Source organism: Engystomops pustulosus, chromosome 5 (genome assembly GCF_040894005.1).
Source record: "Engystomops pustulosus chromosome 5, aEngPut4.maternal, whole genome shotgun sequence".
In the NCBI taxonomy this organism is placed as follows: Eukaryota; Metazoa; Chordata; class Amphibia; order Anura; family Leptodactylidae; genus Engystomops; species Engystomops pustulosus.
The window spans coordinates 157289479-157312812 of NC_092415.1; the positions used below are offsets into that span (position 1 = coordinate 157289479).

Consider the following 23334-nt stretch of genomic DNA (forward strand, 5'->3'; position numbering starts at 1 on the left):
CTGGCTGCAAACACAAGTAACCGAGTAAGACAAACAGAAATACTACAAGTAAAGGCTAGATGCACTCAACCATTGTTTTTGGCTGTGAGCTGGCCCCACAAACTACTGCTAGCTCATGGCCACCATTGGCTTCCATTATGGTCATGATGCACTGAGTACACCATGCCTCACTGGACCATGGCAGCAATTCTATGAATTAAAGAGCAAGTCCTGTTACTATCCAGATTTGCAGAGGGGTGAGGAGCACTCATCCCTCCCTTCTCCAAGGGCCGAGAACTTACTCTTGTTTGCGGCCTGTTTTTAAGCACACATTTTTAAAGCTTCATTTTAAATCTCACTGGGGCAGTTTTTTCATTTAGATTTTACCTGAGTTTTGCACATTTGCACATCCCGTTTATCGTAAGGGCTTAGACAGCTAGAGAAATGTGGCACATGAATATAAATGTATGTTGTAGAAATACTACAAATCGCACAAAATCACAACATAACTTCAGGAGGTGACTGAAGTGGATTTGTGCCTAAATTTGAGACTTGTTGAAAAGTTACACATCATGGATCTTTGTAGCACATCTAGATTCACATGAAAATATTGAGTAGCGTATTTACTTAAGTATAAGCCACCCTGAATATAAGCAGAGGCATCTAATTTTACCAGAAAAAAATGGAAAAACCTATTGATTGAGTATAAGCCTAGGGTGGGAAACGCATTGGACAAAGCCTCCCCCCAGAATATAGCCAGACAGCCCCCTGCCCCCCCAGTATATAGCTAGCTAGCCCCCTGTTCCCCAGTATATACAGTATTTCCCCAAAAATAAGTCATTGTCTTATATAAAAGTTTTCTCTTAAAGTAGACCTAATAGTACTGAGCTTTGCAGGAAGTAACTTCCTACAGCTCAGTTCTATTACATCCTTTTCATGCCCAGTCAGTCCTGGGGTACTTTACTGGCCACGTGATACCATCGGCATCTCTGACCATTGCTAATGGGGACCTCACTTCCTCTCCACCCACTTAGACACCACGGTCAAACATGGAGTTAAAGACCTGGGATCAGAGCATTTCGTTATCACATCCAAGCCCGGGCAGCAGCAGAACTCAATGTCCTGCAATATTCTATTCATGCGGCACCATATAAAGGTGTCGCATCAGAAGAAGCACTGTTAATAACCAACGTAAAATGCTGTACAGTGGTCAATAAGGGGTTAAAATTTATAATAGTATCCAAATGATCGCACTGACCCACAGAGTACATGAATGGTGTTATTTGGAGCATACATTGAAAGCCATAAACACATAGTCCACATGGTGCTTCCCAGTACATGCCATGGAATATGAAATCCTGCTCCATACACCGAAAAATATAACAGCTTTGGATTTTTTAAGACCAGGAGTGAAAGATTTAAATGCTGATAAAGGAAATGGCCTGGTCCTTAAAGGGTTGAACGGGTTAAAAAATGCAGTGCTAATGGTTTTTGGTGTGCATTTTTAAATATCTACGTGACCAGTTTCTCCAATTATCCCCCATAGATACCGACAATATGCTATTCTGGCTGCCTGCAGCCGTCACTAGAGGGCGCATGAAAACTTACTGCACACTACACATTAGTTGTAAATATTAGGGGAATTAAAATAATTGTATGTTTCAAATTTACTAAAAATATATTATATAGATTTTCTAAAGGGGTGGTATGAAAAGGTGAGCATTTCCTTGTGAACATCACAAAAAATGTTTCAGATCAGTTTTTTTATTAATGTATTTTGCCTCCAGCACATCAGCTTCAAGAACAAACTGTTTCTGTCTGATGAAAAATGTTGTCCAAATATTTATGAACCTAATTCACCACAATGAATTTTGAACAAATCAATTTAGATGCAGTTGAAGCTCAGGCGTTGAGCTTCAAAGGGGTATTCCTGTCTTATCTATAGACAGGACAACAAAATAACACATTCTCTAATTCACTGTTATTAACAAAGATACAGCATTTCACAGATATAATTCTAACCTGTCTCTATCAGTCCTGGTGTGCACAATTTTGGTTATCCCTGGATGCGACTGTAAAGTCTTCTGACTATGGTCGGATTCTTCTCATGAATAGCTTCTCTTGCCTGCATGCTGCAATGCTCTCTGCCTCCTTACTTAGGGTAGATACAGAGAAGCAGAGCTGACTGTCATTTTTATTGATTAGGTTAGGTGGCAGAGCTCAGAGTGCAATTTTGTGTTTTATAACCCTTTGATATAGCTCTCTTTTTCTATGTGTCCGATATTAGTAGTATGTTCAGAAGCTAAATAAAAGTGTAGATAAACCTGCGCCCTCATATTATAAGCACATTGTCAACAGCATTTCATAGTACAGAGGAATCAGGCGATCCCTGTGTTTTGGTCGTTCGACCCCTGCCAGGGTCGCGACCCACATGTTGAGAACCCCTGGCTTAGAGAGTCCCCACCCACACTCTGGAATTTTATACTGACCATCACTGAGTGATAGGAGCTAAAGCAGCAATAAAACTGAGTAAAAATGTAAAGTAAGTGGTTAAAAATTAGCTTTATTGTGTAAACCTTACTAGGTGCTCAAAACTAATAGGACAAATTAAATAATTATTATAAATAAAATGTTTAATTTTTAATATTTGGTTGAAAATCCTTTGTTGGCAATGACTGCATGAAGTCTAGGACTCAAGGACCTCACCAGATACTCTTTCCTCCTTTTTATCTCCTTTAATCTCCGTTTTTTTTTCCGCTCATTTTTCACTCTCCACATCCAAAAATCTATAACTTTTTCATTTTTTTTGTGTACAGAGCTGTGTGAGAACTTATTTTCTGTGTAACAAATTTTACTTCTCAGAGACCTTATTTATTATTCTAGCTGGAAAAAAAAATCCAAATGTGGTGAAATTGGTGAAAAAACGCATTTGCGTCAATTTCTTGTGAGCTCAGTTTTTACGACTCTCACTGTGTGCTTCAAATTATACATCTACTTTATGTGGTAATTTTTCGCCATTTGCTGACGCTTATAACTTTTTCATACTTTGCTTTACGGAGCTGTGTGTGATTTAATTTTTATGCGAGATGAGCCGACGTTTTCATTGCTACCAATTAGAGGACTGTTCGACCTTTGATCACTTTTTATTACATTTTTCATGTGATGCAAAACGGTGTCCCCGATGACGTTTCAACAAAAATGGCACACCCACGCGCCACTGACTCATCCATGCCACCGCTTGGCAGCCATCAAGGGGATAATACACCGCATATTAGCAGTGGGTGTTTGCTGCAATATGCAATACAGAATTCTACTTCTTTGCTTTAATAAACTCCTGTATTTCTTTGGGTCATTGTCAATGTGTAAAACCAACAAATCGGTTTGTCTATATTTTGCTGGATTTGAGCATATGAATGTCTCTGAATGCCTCAGAATTCATCCGTCTTCTTCTGTCCTGTGTAATGTCATCAACTATTGCCACTGGGAGCCATGTATACCGAAGCCATCACACTGTCTCCTTTGTGTGTCTTAAAGATCACTCTGAAATTGATATTGGTTTCATATGTCCAAAGACTGTGGTGACTTTTTTAGATGCGTTTTAGATGAATTTTAGCAAAATTCCAACCTAGCCTTTTTGTCCTTGAGACTTCTGATTGCCTTACACCATCCATTCAGAAGCTGATGGGCATTTAGTAGAGTGTCTCCTACTGGAAGCATCAGTTTTGTGTTTGGATCGAGTTTTGCTGCTGTGTTAAGGATAGATTGTAGTCATGAGTTTAGTAAGTGGAAGACCTTTTTGGGTGTTACAGTAATCCTAGACGAGAATCATAGCAGCAAATCGGACTTTAGAGGTTTCCATAGTCAGAAAAGGACTGATTCTGGTGCATGCAGCAGGAGGATGGAAATGATTGTATGTGTGGTGCAACCGAGAAGTCTGAGACAGCGGGCTTACTGCCTTAGTCATGGTGATACTCCTGATAGAAATGGAGGGTTCACTCGATTTAGTTGATGGTGTAAAGACTAAGTTCAGTTCAGAGGACATGATGTTAAAGACAGCATAGAGATGATCTCTGCTGTCCTGCATTAAGGTAGGGGGTGAAGAATAGTAGGGTATCAACATGGCACTAAAAACCAAATCTGCTAATGGTTTGCTGTATGAGGGCAGTATAAAGGGAAAAGAGCAAAACATTGAAAAATAGATGGATAGAAATATAGATATGAGATCGATAGACATGCAAACAAGTCCACCAAAGAGGCAGCAATCCAAAAACAGAGTGAAAAAGATGAAGTTTATTCTAGGGGTGACAGCAATGGGGATATTTAGCAGGGCTTGTACACCAGTAATTGTGATTTCTCCATAAACAGCATCTCTACACCAAGTAGGCATGGAAAGGTGATAAGGGGGTGCAGCAGGCTAAAAAGTGGGCTGGCATAGGGCGTTCCTGCCCTGTGCCTGCGCACTTGCTACTGTGACTGTTCAAGCAGAATTGTTTTTAGTTCATATCGCAATTTTACAGCAGGCAGGACCTGATGTAGAAACATGCGCTTCGCAGCCCGGCTGCCAGATCCATCCGGAAGCTGGAGCCGCATAATAAATGTAACCCAATGTTTCTGTATTAACCCATCTAGGTGAATAGATGTATTCACCTAGATCAGGAAGTAAGCAGCCCAAAGGTTGCAGTTAAGTGGAAAAAGTGGTCCTTTATTCCATAGACGGACTGATAAGTGTGTATGTATGTATGTATGTATGTATGTGTGTGTGTGTGTGTGTGTGTGTGTGTATATGTATATATATATATATATATATATATAATATATACCGTATTTTCCAGACTATAAGGCGCACATAAAAGCCTTGGATTTCCTTGGAAATCCAAAGTGCGCCTTATAGTCCGGTGCGCCCTATAGGAGGGCAGCGGACCCTACTTACATAGGTCCCCGCTACCGGAGACAGCAGATCTCCAGCTGGAACTGCAGACCACGCGGCACGAACAACTTCTGCCGCGTCGGTCTGCAGTTCCCGCTGGAGATCTGCTGTCTCCGGTAGCGGGGACCTATGTAAGTATGCCGTTCTCCACCTCCCCCTCACCTTCCCCGCTCACCTTCCCCGCGTTCCGCGTCTCGTCTCGGCGCCGCGTCTCGTCCCGTCGGGTCTCCGCCACGCCCCCGGACCTCCGCCACGCCCCCGGATCCTGCACCTTATAGTCCGATGCGCCTTATATATGGAATTATTACATATATAAGGCGCATCGGACTGATGCGCCTTATATTCCGGTGCGCCTAATGGCCCGGAAAATACGGTATATATATATTATATGCATGATGGCATCACACAGTTGCCGCACATCGATGATGCGAATTTCCCGTTCCACCACATCCCAAAGATGCTCTACTGGATTGAGATCTAGTGACTGTGGAGGCCATTTGAGTACAGTGACCTCATTGTCATGTTCAAGAAACCAGTCTGAGATTATTCCAGCTTTATGACATGGCGCATTATCCTGCTGAAAGTAGCCATCAGATGTTGGGTACATTGTGGTCATAAAGGGATGGACATGGTCAGCAACAATACTCAGGTAGGCTGTGGCATTGCAACAATGCTCAATTGGTACCAAGGGGCCCAAAGAGTGCCAAGAAAATATTCCCCACACCATGACACCACCACCACCAGCCTGAACCGTTGATACAAGGCAGGATGGATCCATGCTTTCATGTTGTTGACGCCAAATTCTGACCCTACCATCCGAATGTCGCAGCAGAAATCGAGACTCATCAGACCAGGCAACGTTTTTCCAATCTTCTACTGTCCAATTTCGATGAGCTTGTGCAAATTGTAGCCTCAGTTTCCTGTTCTTAGCTGAAAGTAGTGGCACCCGGAGTGGTCTTCTGCTGCTGTAGCCCATCTGCCTCAAAGTTCGGCGTACTGTGCTTTCAGAGATGCTCTTCTGCCTACCGTGGTTGTAACGGGTGGTGATTTGAGTCACTGTTGCCTTTCTATCAACTCGAACCAGTCTGCCCATTCTCCTCTGACCTCTGGCATCAACAAGGCATTTCTGCCCACAGAACTGCCGCTCACTGGATGTTTTTTCTTTTTCGGACCATTCTCTGTAAACCCTAGAGATGGTTGTGCGTGAAAATCCCAGTAGATCAGCAGTTTCTGAAATACTCAGACCAGCCCTTCTGGCACCAACAACCATGCCACGTTCAAAGGCACTCAAATCACCTTTCTTCCCCATACTGATGCTCGTTTTGAACTGCAGGAGATTGTCTTGACCATGTCTACATGCCTAAATGCACTGAGTTGCCGCCATGTGATTGACTGATTAGGAATTAAGTGTTAACGAGCAGTTGGACAGGTGTGCCTAATAAAGTGGCCGGTGAGTGTATATATGTATGTATGTATGTATGTTACATTGATAAAATGGCCAAGTGTACATAGTTTTCTAAAGGAGAAAATGACTAATTTGATTTAGTATTCGTACCAGGCACTATAACTTTTATAGCAGATACATCATTAAATACTGACCCATGACAGTTATCAACCAGGATTAAATATATAGGCTCCCTAAGACATTCTAGATAAGTGTCACAATTTTTTTGTTGCAATGTTTTTTCGCAATGTTTTTATTATAACTCTGTAACCAATCATCATAGGAAAACAATTTGCACATCTATTATCACACATTTTATTAAACATCAAGATTGCTGAGAAAATAATAATAAAGTGCTATTCATGTGGCTTGTTCTAAACCAGTGGTTCTCAACCTGTGGGTCGGGACCCCAGCGGGGGTCGAACGACCAAAACCGGGGGTCGCCTAAAGCCATCGGAGTCGCAATTTTATGGTGTTTTTACTGTGAGTTGCATGGTTTGGGGTCACCACAGCATGAGGAACTGTATTGCGGGGTCACAGCATTAGAAAGGTTGAGAACCACTGTTCTAAACAGAAGTGGGAGGAGTCTGGGAATAGTTAAGGGAAAAACAGGGGGGCACATTTTTTTTAATATGATAAAGAAGTTTATCTATACTAGTTCTCCTATTCATTCCCATAAAGCTTAAACAGCTAATTATCCTAATTATTACTGTTTTGTTTCTTAAATTTGCTTTTATGAGATTCAAGGACTTGCCAAAGGTCCTGGGGGGGGTCACCTCCAAGGCAGCAGACAGATCAGAAAAGTCTCACCAATGACTCGCAACCACTGCCTCCCGCTAAACCCCAACTGGACTTTGGGACCTACCATCGGGGAATGCAGGGGTTTCTAACGCAGAGAAAGAGGGAAAGGGAAACCATGTTGGGGAAGAACAATCAATATCAGAGGATTAATGTTGGACCAATGGTTGGGTGGAACTTCGTGTTGGGGGGAAGGGAGCGATGGCAATAGAGGGAGAGATTTGCTTGTGAATGTCTGTTACGACATCACCCACTGCTTAGAGGCCCCATTACAGCACCAGTCTGCCACATATTGCAGTACTTACCCCACCCACGGGGCAGATGTAGTGGTTTAACTGCCCACGCAAACCTCACAAAGTCCACTTAAGTTTGGGACTCATTGGGGTTCAGAAAAGGTAAAGCAAAAAAGGCTAAGCATCCATTTTATAGATGCCACGTCTATGTGTGCTGCATTCTTGAAAAAAAAAAAACTTTCTTTTTAATTTGCCTTCCCTAAAGCTGACTGCTCATATAGAGAAAACACTAAGCGATGGGACCATAGTACTTCAATTATTTCCTGTAGGCACTCAAAAAAATATCCAGGTTCAGGGAAAGTTCATCATATGTCTGTTAGAAAAAGTTAGTAATGAGACTAGACTTGCGGGCTGGCAGGCATATTTTTACATTGCCTTTTTGCCTGTCCATTTCTTTGATTTTCATTTCCAAAAGATTTGTTGCAATCATATAACTGTACTGATTATTCCGTAACTACAGCACTTGTCTGCTACAATGTGATTGATGCCGGCTATACAGTCTTGATAAGACTTGTACTTGCACATTGTGTCTGGGTATACTTCTTACAGTAGTCGTGATGCATTATAACGATAAACAACTTTTAGTTTTAAGGTATTATGTCATAAATCTGGTCTATGGTGATCACAGTTATTTACTTTGTAAACATATCTGTGGGATCAATAAGAATGACATATATTGTGATGGTAAGAATGAAAATGTAACTCGCATCTCTGATTTATAAGTCATAAGTTCTGTGTTCAACATGTTATATATTGACTATTTATACGAGGGAGGGGGAAAAAAAAATCTAATAAACTCCTGTAAAACTAAATACGGCAGGACTGTCTATCAAGACTTACCATGATAATATCAAAATCTTATTTTGGGTTGTTTTTGTCTTTTAAAGTAATATATACATTATTGTATTAGCCAATACAGAAATTTAGATAATCTGATATCTGAATCTATATATTCCATTATAAATCGATTAAGATAAGGTATTGAGTTATGATATGTACCCATAGAGGATCATATATATACGGTAGGTCTTTTTTTACATTATTTTATTGTGTTGGATTCATATAGAATAAAAATCTGTGGCACTCTTCACCTTATGCAGTTTACATGTGCTTCACTAACAATTTCAAGAATAAAGCCAGCAACTGAAATCATTCTCTTATTCCAATGTCACACACTCCTTGTGGTAAGACATGCCTTTCACTTGTCGCTCCCTGGAGAATGGCAAAGATCAAGAACAAAAGTAAAAAATCAAAAAACTTAGGCTGGTTTAAAATCCTCTCTTTGTAAACTCTCTTATTCACCATTGTAATGCTCAATACATTTCAACAATGTCATACAATTGTACCCAAGTGACTCAGTGCAAGAAAAATTTGTGCCACTTGTTATGTAACAGGCATTTAAAGGGAACCTGTCACCTCATTGTCACAGATACAGCTAGTGAAGGGTTCCCATGGCGCCCTATTAACTAAATTAGCTAACATTGTTTCCCTAAATAAAATTTATCTTGTATGACCTAGCATCAGACGGGGCATGTCCTGTTTGGCCATCCCCTCCCACCTACTCCTCCCCATGTCCCATGCCTCTTCTCAGCAAGTCAGAACTTAATCTCATGTGACTTGGGTGATGTCATCTAAGGTCCTTTACCCAGTAAGATTTGCAGTATCTACTCCATGTATGTATCTGATCACATGAAATCACAACATGCCTCCATAGACCTTTACTCATCACATGCCTCCTAGAAGGCATGGGGAGATCATGTGATCAGATACATTCATGGGATAGATGTTACAAATGTAACCGGTCCTTAGATGACACACTGGTCACATGACATGAAGTGCCAAATGATTTAACAGAGCTTTTTCCAATGTTCCACACAGCAGCATGTCCTAGCAGTGAGAGCTGTCAATCAGGAGCAAGGAAGTAGGGCAATGCAAGAAAAATTTTAATATGCAGGACTCACATAGTGTCATTGGACTCGCATCAGGTGAGTTACATATAAATTTACAAACTGATTTTTTTTTAACATTGCAGCCATGGAAAGGAACCCATTTAGGCATAAGGGCAATGCTTTTTAATTATAGTTTTTAATGAAGAATTTATTTAGCGTGGTTTAATTTAAATGGTGATCTCTCTTTAAAAGAAATCTACCACTAAAATTAACCTCTACAAAGAACTGGTGGCTAGAAAGCTATTGGCTATTATATATTTATGAAAGATAATAGCCAGATCTTTTGTTTTAAAAGTTAATTTGTTATCATTTTGCTGAAGTGCTCTGGGGTGTGTTGCTAAAGTGCCTCTTGTATCATGCCCTCCTCTCCCCCTCTTGTACTTCTAACCCGCCTGCTGCCTCCTCCCACCCCCTCTCCTGATGTCAGCTGACTCTACATTTGCTACTGGGAAGCAAACGGCAAGAGGGAGTGGGGAGAGCTAAGGCAGCACGTGGGAAATTCAAGATAATCTGTTTCCATACAGGCCTCATAATGGTGTACATGTACAGCATTTTGTGTAAAAGGAATGGTGTTACTAGAACCATAACATGTCTTTTTTTTATCAGGTTAACATGTTAAATACAATTTTAATGATTTGTTAACTATTATTTTGTATGTAACAATATGTTATGAATTCTGAAGAGCTTTTCTATGCAGCAGATACCTAGTTTACATCAGACAGGATTACACCTTGATAGAAAACACCATCATTACATCCATTACTAACAATAGTTGATGGCACAGCTTCCCTTCATGTGTACAATGATTGTCTAGAAAACCCTCCATAGACCCCAAAGAGTTGGCTCCAGACCACTGCTACCCTGCACTGGCCCAACAGAGTTCACCAACTTTTTGTGGTTGACCTTTAACCCCTTAACGCCGAAGCCACTTTTCACCTTCCTGACACGGCCCATTTTTTCAAATCTGCCCTCTGACACTATAAATGGTTATAACTTTGGAACGCTTTAACATATCCAAGTGATTTTGAAATTGTTTTCTCGTGACACTTTGTACTTCATGTTAGTTAAAAAATTTTGGTGGTATGTTTTGCATTTATTTATGAGAAAATCAGATATTTGGTGAAAATTTGGAAAAATTAGCAATTTTCGAAATTCAAAATTTTCTACTTTTTCCACACATGAGTCATAACACCAAAAAACGTAATAACTAACATTCACCGAATGTCTACTTTATACCTCCGTGGTTTTTTATGCATACTCTTATTTTTGTAAGATGTTATGGGGCTTTGAACGTCACGTGCAATTTTTCACATTTTCATAAAAAAAGCTAAATCCTGCTATTGAGGGACCTGCTCAGGTTTCAAGTCACTTTGAGAGGCCTAAATAAAGTAAAACCCCATAAATTACTCCATTATAGAAACTACACCCCTCAACGTACGTAAAACAACTTTTATGAAGTTTGTTAACCCTTTAATTGGTTTACAGGGGTTAAAACAAAATCGGATGCAATTTCGAAATTACATTTTATTTGGCTAAATTAATGTGTTTTTCATAAAATGTACAAATTCTCAGTGGATAAAATTCCAAAACGCTCCTCAAAATTTGATCCCCCATCTCTCCCGCGTATAACAATACCCCATATGTGGTGGTAACCTGCTGTATGGGCACACGCCAGGGCATTGAGGGGGGAGCTGCGCCATTCAGAGCAGATTATGCATTGTCACTTTTTATTGGCTATACAATCTTTATTTTTTTGGCAATTTGGACATTTAAGGGCTTATTTTTTGCGACATGAGATGCACTTTACAAATACTTCATTTAAGTGGGTCTATAGCTTTTCGATGAGATTTTATTAACTCTTTAATGTATGGAGGAAAAGAAAATTGTCAATTTGGGGTTTCTTTTTTTTGTATATTTTGGGGGTCGTACACCATACACTAAAAATACTATAATATTTTCATTCTATAGATCACTACGATTACGGTGATACCTCATTTATATAGTTTTTCATTTATTTTTACAATTTTACTGGAGAAAAACTAATACAGAGGAAATCTTATTTGTTTCTGCATCGCCATCTTTTCGGGAACTTAACCTTAATATTTTTTGGTTGACAGAGCTAGTTTAGGGCTTATTTTTTACGTGTTGAGTTGTTCTTTCAATTGGTACCATTTTGGGGCACATAACTTTTTTTTATCACTTTTTAGAACATTTTTGTAAAGGGATTTTATGAAAATTTATATTTTTGGCGAGTTTTTCGGGTTTTGTTTTTACGGCGTTCACCGTACGGGTCCAATAATGTTTCTGACTTATTGTACAGATTGTTACGGACGCGGTGATACCAAATATGTGGGGGGTTTTGGTGATTTTCAGGTATTTTTACTTTATTAGATGTGTATAGGGAATGTTTGTGTTTAGGGGACTTTAACTCTATTTAATTAATTATTTTTATTAAAAATTGTGTTTATTCAGTGTTTTTAACTTTTTTTTCTTTACTTTTACAGGTTAGCTTGAACAAGTGATCCACTGATCACTTGTTCAAGCTATTCTTCACCTAATACAGTGTAATACAGATGTATTACACTGTATTATGTGAAACACTGAGCATGCTGCGCATGCTCAGTGTGTCACAGCCGGGTCCTGCCAGGAGGCACGGACCCGGCACCCGGAAGAAGATCGCGCAGCCCCGGGCACCGGCAGTCCCGGGGCTGCGATCAGAGCAGCGGGACCCCCCCGGTAAGCGCCGCGGGGGGGTCCGAATCCTGTTAAATGCCCCTAGCACGCCGCGGTCGCGCTGACCGTTAGGGGTTAACACCCGCGATCGGAGAAATCTCCGATCGCGGGTGTTAGAGGAGGGTGTCGGCTATAATATATAGCCGACACCCGCAGCTTCTGGCCCCGGCTCCATTCAGGAGCCGGGGCCAGAAGTTTGACGTACTATTACCGCATATTGCGGGAACGCACCTCCCGCCATGCAGTAATAGTACGTCAAATGTCGGGAAGGGGTTAACATAGGGCGTGCAACAGACTTTGCATGTTAAAACTGTCGCACGGTCTGACTAAGAACCGGAACTCCCCATAATGTGTGTTGCATGGTGGCTAGTGCAGCTGAGCCTCAAAACGGTTGCAAAGCCCTTAGTAAATGTGCCCCATTATATTTTTAATCTTTGAGGAATGTAGATTAGGGTGTTTTCTGAAGAATATAGAAAAATCTACAAAACGGTGCTGGTAGTGGAGATTCACATCTGTACTGTAGGCTCTGTGAATTGTAATAATTGACATGATGCTCAGTTGCATTCCTAGGCATAGAAACAGTGAAGCTTATAGTAAGACATACCTTAGGTTTGCTGAAAGGAAAATGACATAGTAAGTGCTGCCGTGCGTAAATGAACAATTGTGTACATTCCCAGTAAGTAAGATTGGAATCCCCCAGGCATTGGTGGTAAAATACTGAAATATGCCGCTGTTGCAGTCTCTCTTCTCTGTGTAGTGATATGCAGCTGGGACTGTGTAGTGGATGGAATTACTGCACAATTAATTTGTTTGAGAAAACCAGTGGTGTCTTAGGTTATTTTTGTAGTGTGAAAAGTAACTGAAAATGTAGACAGCTCCACGCTATCCTAACCCATGGCTCCTACAAGGGTCTCCTCCTTCTCCTATCCAGGCAAAAACATGTTGGCAATGATAGGGGGATCCCACACTTACTGCAGACCACTGGACACATAGTGTGTGCCAGCTACTGGTACTGTTTACAATGGTCAGATTGAAGATCCTTTGTCTCTGGTAATTCTAGTAAGTTGCCAAATGTTGCTATAAAATGAGCAGTGAGTATGATCCAAGTAGAAGTACTATTTTAGTACTAGTGTTAAGAGGTACCCCTGCAGTCATAAACAAATGCTGCTATTTTCATAGACTGCTATGTAATTTGTTATTTTTTTGTAATACTCCATTATTCTTGAGTTGTATTCTGGAAGAGACCATTGCACCGAATATCACTGTTTTCTCTTGCTGCCCTGTATTCAATAGCAAAGTAGCATCATAAATTACAAAACACTATATCTTGCTCTCCCATTCTCTAAGTGAGTGCCAGAGATAGCCGAGTACTGTGCTTGACAAAACTCTCCCATATTATTGAATGAAGTGGCAAGGCACATGCTTGTTCTGCTGTTCCACCCACTACTGAGAATGGGACCCCGCTCAGTTTGTTTTCCCCTATCCTGTAACTTGCAAACTTGGTACAACCCCTTTATTTATAACCCCTTCTACCAGGGCTGTGTAGTCCATAAGCCAAACCTTTAACTCGGACTCCTCAATTTCCCTCTGATTCTCTCATAAATAGGGCATGTTTAAGTGCTAAATTTACAGTAATAATAGGGCCTTTTATCACTATTATAAAATAACCAAGTTATTTAGGTAGAATATAAAAATATTTATTGGAATACAACCTCAGGATTATAACTTTAATAAATTGTAATCATGTAAAACACTTTGTGCTATGATACAGGCGGTCCCCTACTTAAGAACACTCGACTTACATACGACCCATAGTTACAAACGGACCTCTGGATATTGGTAATTTATTTTACTTTAGTCCTAGGCTACAATAAACAGCTATAACAGTTATCACAGGTGTCTCTATTGAAGCTTTAGTGTTAATATTGATTCTTATGACAACCCAACATTTTTAAAATCCAATTGTCACAGAGACCAAAAAAGTTCTGGCTGGGATTACAATGATAAAATATACAGTTCTGACTTACATACAAACTCAACTTAAGACCAAACCTACAGACCCTATCTTGTATGTAACCCGGGGACTGCCTGTATTTGTTTAGTGAGTCTGTGAATTTGTTTGACCTTTATTATTTTAATGCTAGAGAACAGCATCTCTACACTGACTTGGGATAGTGGTAATGCAGGCAACAGGCAACATTGCTAACAATTTCTGGATATAGAGGAATTTCTCTGTGAACAGCTCACATCATAATGCTGCACAGTCTTGCAGTGCTAGATAACATGAAGGCTTCACCTAAAGTACTTTTTAATGTATGTGTTTCTGTATTTCTGAATTTAAGAAATATAATATAGATGATACATGGCTATAGATAGCCAGCCCCGCACATAAAATAAAAAACTCTGTACTCGTCTTTCCACTTCATAATCCCTGCCTGCCGTGCTGCTTGCTGACATCATAGTGTGTGCGTGGCCAGCGTGCACGACCTGTCACTGCCGGCATACACACTATGATGTCAGCAAGTGGCTGACATCATAGTCTGTGTGCCGACAGCAAGCATGGACCTGTTTCTGCTGGCGGGAAGGGGTTAAGAAGGCTTATACTTGAGTATATAAGGTAATGATTATTATTATTATTATTATTATGATGATGAGCACCTAGACCCTCCCCATATGCCTTTCTTTCAGGAGTTAATTATCTTGCCTCCATTGCACAGTTCTGAGAGTAAATGGCCTATTTTACATTTTTATAACTTAATTATTTGATAATTGCTAAATTATATTTTATTTTAAAAAGTCAAGTTTGGTAGATGAGAAAATCACACCATGTTCTGTTTAGCTTAAGTTGAAAGGGAAGTTCCAGATCACTGAAGTCCATCAGATTTCAATTGACATAAATTTATATCTCCCATTTGTGAATTTTTCAAGCATCATTTAATGGAGACATTATTAGCTTAATGTATATTTAATAGACTTTGACAGTAAAAAGTCCCTTTCCCTCCAGTACCTTTAAAAGTTTGCCTAAAAGGTATTAGTATTTTTGTTGCAGTTAAAGATGTCTTCTAACATTGTAAAAAAAACTTTCCGTATGCAGGAGAGAGAGCTTGACTTCTTCTTGACGATAAGCTGCAACTGTCTGCTTGACAATAAGTTGGTAGTGATTTACTTTCTTCTGGCTGATTCTTTAATAAAAAATAACATGATATGTTACTCTCATAGGGGTTGTCGGGCATTTCACTTCAGGCAGCAGAGAGGCAAGGTTCACTCCTTAGTGCACTTTACTGATCTGTCACCTTCATTTTTTTTTTGCAATTATTGTTGCTGGTTTAGCATTTGTCATTGGTTTAGCATTTGTCTAATTGGTCTGATATCTTCATCGATCTGCAAGCATTGCTCCTGTCACAGTGACTAACCTGAGAATAAAATACTATATGAGCCAAGATCAGTTCTGTGCATGGAGCCATCATGTGTAATTAAGCTAATTATGGGATTGTACATCAGCTCAACATCTCACAAGGTGTCTGTCTACATAAAACGGAGCAAGTCCTCTATGTATTATCATTCATTTACTTGGCACCACTCCAGTATTTGGCCTTGTGTATTTTTGCTTTCTCCCTTGGACTCGGAGGCGGTCCAGCTAACTGGTTATAAATGGCAGCTAATAGTTTATGTAATGTGACATGGTACATTAGTTTAAAAGCTCTGCTAACAACAGAAACTATGATTAGTTCTGCATCAATCACCATATTATTCAGTATGGAGCGGATATAACATATGTTGGAGCTTCCCATGACTTTTATTAAGTTAATGCCCTCAAGCAAAGGAGCTACTCTATTTCATTGACATTAGTTTGTCCTTCTGCTAAATTGTACCGCAAGTTAAACCGTCCTAGTTCCATATGCTGTTGAGTGTGCACATAGTCCCTTATGGGCCTTTTATTACAAAGGGTAGGAAACGGAAAAGCGATGCCAAATATGTGGGTTAGATTTGTCGATACCATGCATTATTTCCAGAAGATGCTGAGAACGGCAAAAAAAACTGTGCAATAATTTTAGGGCGATTGGAGGTATATAAAAGATACCTTGTTGGTTTGCACCTTACTTGTGCTACAAAAAGACATCATAAATAACCTCAATAAATCCTTGATGTAGTAAAAAATATTCCATAATTCAGACAAAATCTGTTAGCCAACGGTACTATGTGGTGAACCACCAACAGCCTTTTAAACCTCTTTAGTTACTGCATTTAGTACATGCACTTGTTAGAGGCTAAGGCTTTATGGAGAGGGTTTACATGCTTAGCCCTTTCCATTTCTGAGCAGTGAATTTTTTCACTAACTGCACATTTTTTTACACTGTTTTTCTAGTTCTTCCAGTTATAGATCATACTACCAATTTGTTGAATGACGTTATAGGCGGAGGCGGAATCAGACCGCTTCATCCAAAGGTTGGCAGTGTCTCTATTCACTGCAGAGAGAAGCTTGTAGAGATATGGGATGATAACTTTACTGAGGATGGAGCTGTCTCCAACCTGCTGCCACTACAGAGTAGCAAATAGATCATTGATAGTATAACCCCTTCTAGAACTGCTTATAATACATACAATCTCATTTCTCTATATGTTGCCTAATTATTTCCTTACAAACTGTTAATGTCTTTTACTTTAGCTTTTCCCCAGCATGGGTTTCTTAACAAGCTTTTGTTCATTTTATTACACCACATTAGGAACCTGATAACTTCAGGATGCTAAACGTTTCTAATACATGCAAGTTTATTTTTATTCAGCCGAGCAGAGAGGCGTAGTGTGGGCAGATTGGATATGTGGTGTTGCTTGCAGATCTTTCATCTTTGTGATGTATGGTTACAGGGTAATATTTATACATGAGGATGATAATTTCTGCCAGGTATACAACTTTCATACTTATCAAAATGAGAGGTTATGTGTCAAATTGGAGGACTGACACAAATACGGAGGGCTTTTGCATTTAATTAACTATATTTTTTATTATTACACTCAACAATAGGATAGGACTGCTCTTCCATCTGTGTATTAAATGCTTTACATATTCGTATACGAAGGATTACACATTTTCCAGACTTTCATTCATTCCTATAGGGGTCAGACATTGAAGCTTAAAAATCCAGTACGTTTCTCTTTAAATGGGTAAATCTCTGGGGTACTGTAGGATGGATATGTAGGATGGTAGTATGCTGAATTCTTTCATATTGCAGCTATGATGGGTGGCTGCATGGCAAGAAACACTATAGAGGGCAAAGCCATTCTCTATATTATGTCTGTTTATTCAATCTCTCATGGAGTGGTTGAATTGTGCGTCCAATGTATTGCAGTTTACACTTGCATTCTATCAAGTAAGTGTCTATAGACCAAATCATATTTAACACTGTTATTATATATCTACCTATTTTATTTATGTCCATTTTAGATTTTATGAATTTTATTGTACTTATGACTTTTACAATTTTTCATACAACCGCCATGTATACTGTTATTATTCATTGTCATAAATACTTACGTTTAACTAGTAATAAAGCGCTGTAACATAGTCAATATTTACCTTCTACGTGACATGTTTTATATAATTTGTATCCAATATAACTGTTCTTTACTGTATTAGTCTTACTAATGCTCTCATGTCTCTCTTGCCAGCTTACTATTGCATCGTATTGTTACTACGCTGCTATGGTTACGCCGGCAATAGTTCTGGCTATGACAGCTGGCATGCATACTGCGCGTGCGCAGAGCCCTGACAGCACTCGGGGGCTTTTCCGGCGTGGTACAATGTGTCGGAACATGCTACAATGTGTCGCATCCTCGCCACCTTTCATGTAAGTCTTTGTCTAATTTAAGAGAGTATATAAGAATGAACTTGTGTCTATGCATAATTACTTTATCCTTTATTTGAAAAGGGGTCAAGCACTCGAAACGCATCATATTGGACTACTTAATAGGTATTTTTACTGAATTTCATGGCTTGTACATGTATATCTTTTAATAAATTTCATTGTTATTCAAATACATAGCCTTATTGGTATTTTGGAAATTTTGAGTATTGGCACTGTTAGCGCCCCACGTGTGCTCCCTATCTTTTTGTACACTGTGTTTACTACCGGTCCCCTTGGGATTCCAGAGCTTGGAGCTGTGACAGCTGCTTAAAACAGTAACATACCCTACCAATCTACCTTATACTATGATACGGCACTAATTATGGCAACGAGACCAGTTCTTGGACGTGGACCTACGCCCTTATTTTTATGCACTAGTGTCAAGAAATTACAAGGTGAGCACCTATGATTATTTTTACCATTTCTTCTGGATACCAGACGATTTCACCCAAGGGGCCATCCTCTGTTGTTTTCTTTTTTTCTTCACCCTTTGCCTCCAACATAAAGGAGGCCACCAGGAGATTTGATAAAGTAGACTACAAATGTTGAATCCCGTTACATTAATGCATTGGGCACAATTAACACATGGGAACTTGGGATAGGAAGCAGTGTCATTTTGGGTTTAATGGGGCCTTCTTTGGCTTTGACCAATTTGTCGCTTAGGTTTCGGAGCCTCTTAAAGCATGGTCTGAATGGCTAGGTGGGATGGAATTGCTGTACAAAGATAATTTGTATGGGTTGTGTGGGTATAGGTCTAGATTTGGTTTCTGTAACCTGTGTCTGGCCAGTGATGACATCTTGGGATGCACCCAAATTCTTCTGTCGTTCTCCCAGTCTTGAGTAGTCCTCAACTGTCTCATGGCATGTAAATAGATGGCCTATGGTGGGTGGACAGGTAAGTACACTTGTTTTTATTCTTTCTCTCAGGGTTAGTCCTGACCGCTGATGAAGCCAGTTTACTGGAGAAACATGTTTGGGGGGTCCTTTGGAGGTGATTAGTTTCCTTCGTTTTAGCTAGAGGTCCCTATATGTCTAACAACAGATAGATGGCCCAGACAGTTGTGTTAGAGTTATATATAGTTACATTTATTTATTTTTTTACGAAGAACAAAAATGTCTCTTTAGCAAAGGAATATTGAATTCTAATATTTAATCATATGGGGTTTCGAGAAGGCAGCTCTGGGATCAAGCCTAGAACAGCACAAGCCTCATTGGGCTACACTGATTTAGTGAATTAAATATTAAAAAGGGCACCAAATATATTTCTTGAATGTATAAATTATAAAGTGATGTATTGATATGAGTTAATACACCTTTTATACATGTTACTCGAAGACCCTTTTTATTAGTCTTACGATTAAACATTTTAACTTTATTATTGTTCGGAGATGAGTCATCATAGTATATAAGGCTGGAAAAAGACCATCAAGTCCATCAACTCCTACCTTTAAGAATTAAATAAATGTGTTATCCCTATAACCCGTGATATTTTTTCTCTCCAGAAAGGCATCCAGGCCCCCTTTGAACATGTACATAGAGTCCGCCATAACAACCTCCTGCGGCAGAGACTTCCATAGTCTCACTGCTCTTACAGTAAAGAACCTTTGTCTATGTTGATGGTAAAATCGCCTCTCCTCTAGGCGTAGAGGATGCCCCCTTGTCCTGGTCACAGGCCTAGGTATAAAAAGATCTTTGGAGAGATCCTTGTACTGTCCGTTCAGGTGTTTGTACATTGTAATGAGGTCTCCCCTCAGTCGTCTTTTTTCTAAACTGAATAATCCAAAGTTTTGTAATCTGTCATTGTTTTCGAGTCCCCCCATTCCCCTAATAATCCTGGTTGCCCTCCTCTGCACCCGTTCTAGTTCTACTATGTCCTTTTTATACACTGGTGCCTAAAACTGTACACAATATTTCATGTGTGGTCTGACCAGGGATTTGTAGATTGCCTAGGCAATTTATTCACTAACTGTGCATACCCTGCTGGACATTGGTCCACTATATATTTTTTTCTGAAAAATATAACTTCTACTAATGCTTTAGGAAAGGTGTTAGAGCAACATGGTTGCTTTGTGGTTACTACTACAACCTTGTAGCGCTGGGGACCTGGATTCAAGCCCTAGGGTCAACATCTGAAAAGAGTTTGTATGTTCTCTTCGCGTTTGCGTGGGTTTCCTCCCACACTCCAAAAACATGCTATTAGGTTGATTAGATTGTGAATCCCATGGGGGATAGGGACTGATTTTGGCAAGCTCTGTGGAGTGCTGTGTAATCTGTGTGCGCTGTATAAATAAAGGAATTATTATTAATTATTTTATGTAAACCATAAAAAAACTTGTTATATCCGTCTTTTTAATTCTATTTTTGTAGATAAAACCATAAATTAACTGAAAAACAGTGAACAAATTAGCTTTTATTTGTTCTTTTCCTTTATATTCCTATATACGGTATTCCACATGCTTTTAAAACTACATAAAAAAAACCCAAACATGGAAACATACCTTTACATTTATGCTTAGATTTGTCCACAAAAATTACCTTGAAAATGAGGACCTGTCACCACTCTTGATATAACTTTTCAACCAAATACTTCAGTTCCTCGTGAACAATCCTGGATCATTTATTGCTTATTTTTCCACTTAGAAATACCTAAATAGCGGTCTGAATCTTGGCCATAAAAACAGACATTTTCCTCCGTTGGGCGAATTGCTTCAGTCTGACATTTGTTTTTTATGGCTCCTCATAATCTATAGTCTAAGTGATGCATGAAAAATAGTTCTGACTAGACACGCAGCTGATTTTCACTGTTGTCTGCATCTGCCCTAGGGATTTCTTGCTCTTCAGAAACACCAAGAAAGTGTCTCTCTTTACCAAAGGCGACTGGTGGTAGTTCCAGCAATAATAGACTCAGCAATTTAGATATTTATGTCATAGTCTAAGAGACAAAAATGTAGAAAGCACCTGTAGTATGTATCCAAAATGGTTTGAGAGACATTTGGGAATAGAAGATCTCTTCTCTTTTCTGATTCCATTTGAGGCCACCACAGGCTCCATAGGTCTCAGCAGGTGGTATATCTCCTGGAGTAACTATAAAAGTAGTCATAAACTAGTTTGATGCTTGAGATAAAATTCCAGGATCGTGTTGTGTGATGAATTTGTTGATATTGATATGGAGCCCACTGGACTTGGGTTTAATGAGAAGAGCAGGTTTGGGATGTTCCTGCTGTACTCTTAAAAGTAAATTACAATTCTGAAAAATGCTGCTGAAGTGAATGTGATTTTTCAAGTGAATGCAGTGGGTATTGTGATTTTACATGGCTGATTAGTTTTATACAACCATCTGCTATCCCCAGGTGTTTATTGTAATGATGTGGAGCATTTCAGCTTAATTTAAATATTAAAAATGACGGGGTTATTAAAATCATCTTTTCACTTTATGGAAGGAGCAGATTTAAGGCAGACAATCGTTTAAACAGTCAACAACCTAAAATAAGGGAATGAAATTGCCTTTGATTGCCTCCACCTGTGCGATGCCTAAATATATTTTTATTCAATTTACATGTTTCGGATGTATGTTCCAGGCAGTTCTCCATCCATTTCAGAAAACTGTGTTTTTCCAGGCCTTGCCTGGTTTCAACTTAGTTATTATTTCATATCATTGGCTAAAGCAATTGCTAAGACTGTGCCCATATTTAATGGACTGCATAATGGGCTGAAATACACTTTCGTTTTGAGCGAAATGTGTGATTAAAATGTTTTCATCCTAGCTGTTGTTCAAAGAGTTTTGCTGTGGGTTTTATGTTGGTTGTAAATGTTTTAAGTATCTCGCTTTATAGAATCATTTACTAGTGTTCTCCAATCTTTGGAGGATATGTATTTGAAAGGACACCATACATTTCAGGTGTTGTCCTATATCTACAAGCTACAGCAATAACAATTTTTGATTGTTGAAGATCTTTTCCCATGAATAAATAAAGTGTCTGATGGAGTGGGATTCTTAATCTGCCAACACCAAACACAGGTGTTAGAGGCTGGTGTCTACAGCATAATCCAGTAGTCACCCACTATATGTGGGAGAGGGCTTAGCCCTTAAAGGTTTATTCCTACTAAGACACGCTTCACACTGCATCTGCTCCCCACAGCCTTCTATTGCCTCCGCTAAGCACATATGTCGCTCAGGCGGAGGCTGCCGGATGAAAAGACGTAGCTTTTTTTTTTTTTTTTGGGCACACAGAACGTTTAACGGCCAGACTGAGGCAACAACTATTCTTTCAGAACATATACGCTTCACTTATACATAAAACGTGATGTGAACCCAGCCCTACTCTACAAGCTACAGCTAAGATATTTATCCAGAGGAGGGGGACATTCTGTGTGTGTTTATAACTCAGATGTAGCAGTACTGGCAGTGTTTGTAATAGTTTAGATGTAGGAAAGCCAAAGTGTGTTATTGTGCGTTATATGCATGTTATGGATCTCGTCACTTCTCATCTCTGTTTTATCTCTCTTTTTCTATGTCACAGATAACAGTCGGATTGGTATGGTAGGAGCTAAAACAGAGTAAAATTGTAACATAAGGGGGTTAAAAATGATCTTTATTGTGTAAACATCACTAGAGGATCAACATTTGAGAACTTTCTTACGTGGGCAAACCCCTTTAAGGGGCTGAATGGCTCCATGAAAAAATCCTTATCACATCTTTCATGATCATGTGTTCACTTTCTTCATCCACAAGATCTGTCACTGTCTATTTTTTCATTTGTTAGTTTAAAATAAATCTAAAATCAATTATCTTATTTAGAACCATCTCTATCTTTGGGATAGGTCCTCAATATCAGTTTGGTCTGGAAGCAATATCAAACACTTCCACAAGCTGTTTCTGACTCCCCCAAATCTAATGTTAAAGGAAACCTACCATTTGATTTGATGCATTATGAAGCCAACTTACCTTGATATTTTTGTATTTTTCATATCTTGGTTCATCCCTGAGTTGAGTGGTTTTGCTGAAAAAACAATTATAACATTCAGGACCTTAAGGAAAGCTGGGTCAGGCTGGCTGCCTAGATCAACACATTAGACACAGAGCTTGTAATTACAAATGGAGGTTAGTCAAGACATGACTAATCAACCTGAGATAGATCACTCTGATGGAAACACAGCAGCTGGGGGATGGTGCAGTAATTGATTATTCTGCCTTCAGACACAATCCAGGGATTACATCATCTTCTCCTGCAGTGAATAATTCACATGCTAGGACAAGTGCTGAACCAGCCATAGAATCGACAGAGTTTTATTATCTTAATGTTATAAA

At 39.4% G+C, this 23334-nt stretch overlaps 1 protein-coding gene across 4 annotated transcripts in view; it reads left to right on the top strand.

Moving 5' to 3' along the window:
- The window catches only part of OSBPL10 (oxysterol binding protein like 10), a 228859-nt gene that overhangs the window by 31528 nt on the left and 173997 nt on the right, over nt 1-23334 (top strand). The window contains exon 1 of one of the 4 annotated variants that reach the window (XM_072153572.1): nt 17904-17969. The exons of the other annotated variants lie outside the window; for them this stretch is intronic. Within the exon in view, the coding sequence (XP_072009673.1) occupies nt 17923-17969 (47 nt within the window). The 5' untranslated portion in view covers nt 17904-17922. Of the gene's footprint in view, nt 1-17903; nt 17970-23334 lie in introns of those variants that run through there. 4 annotated transcript variants of the gene reach the window in all.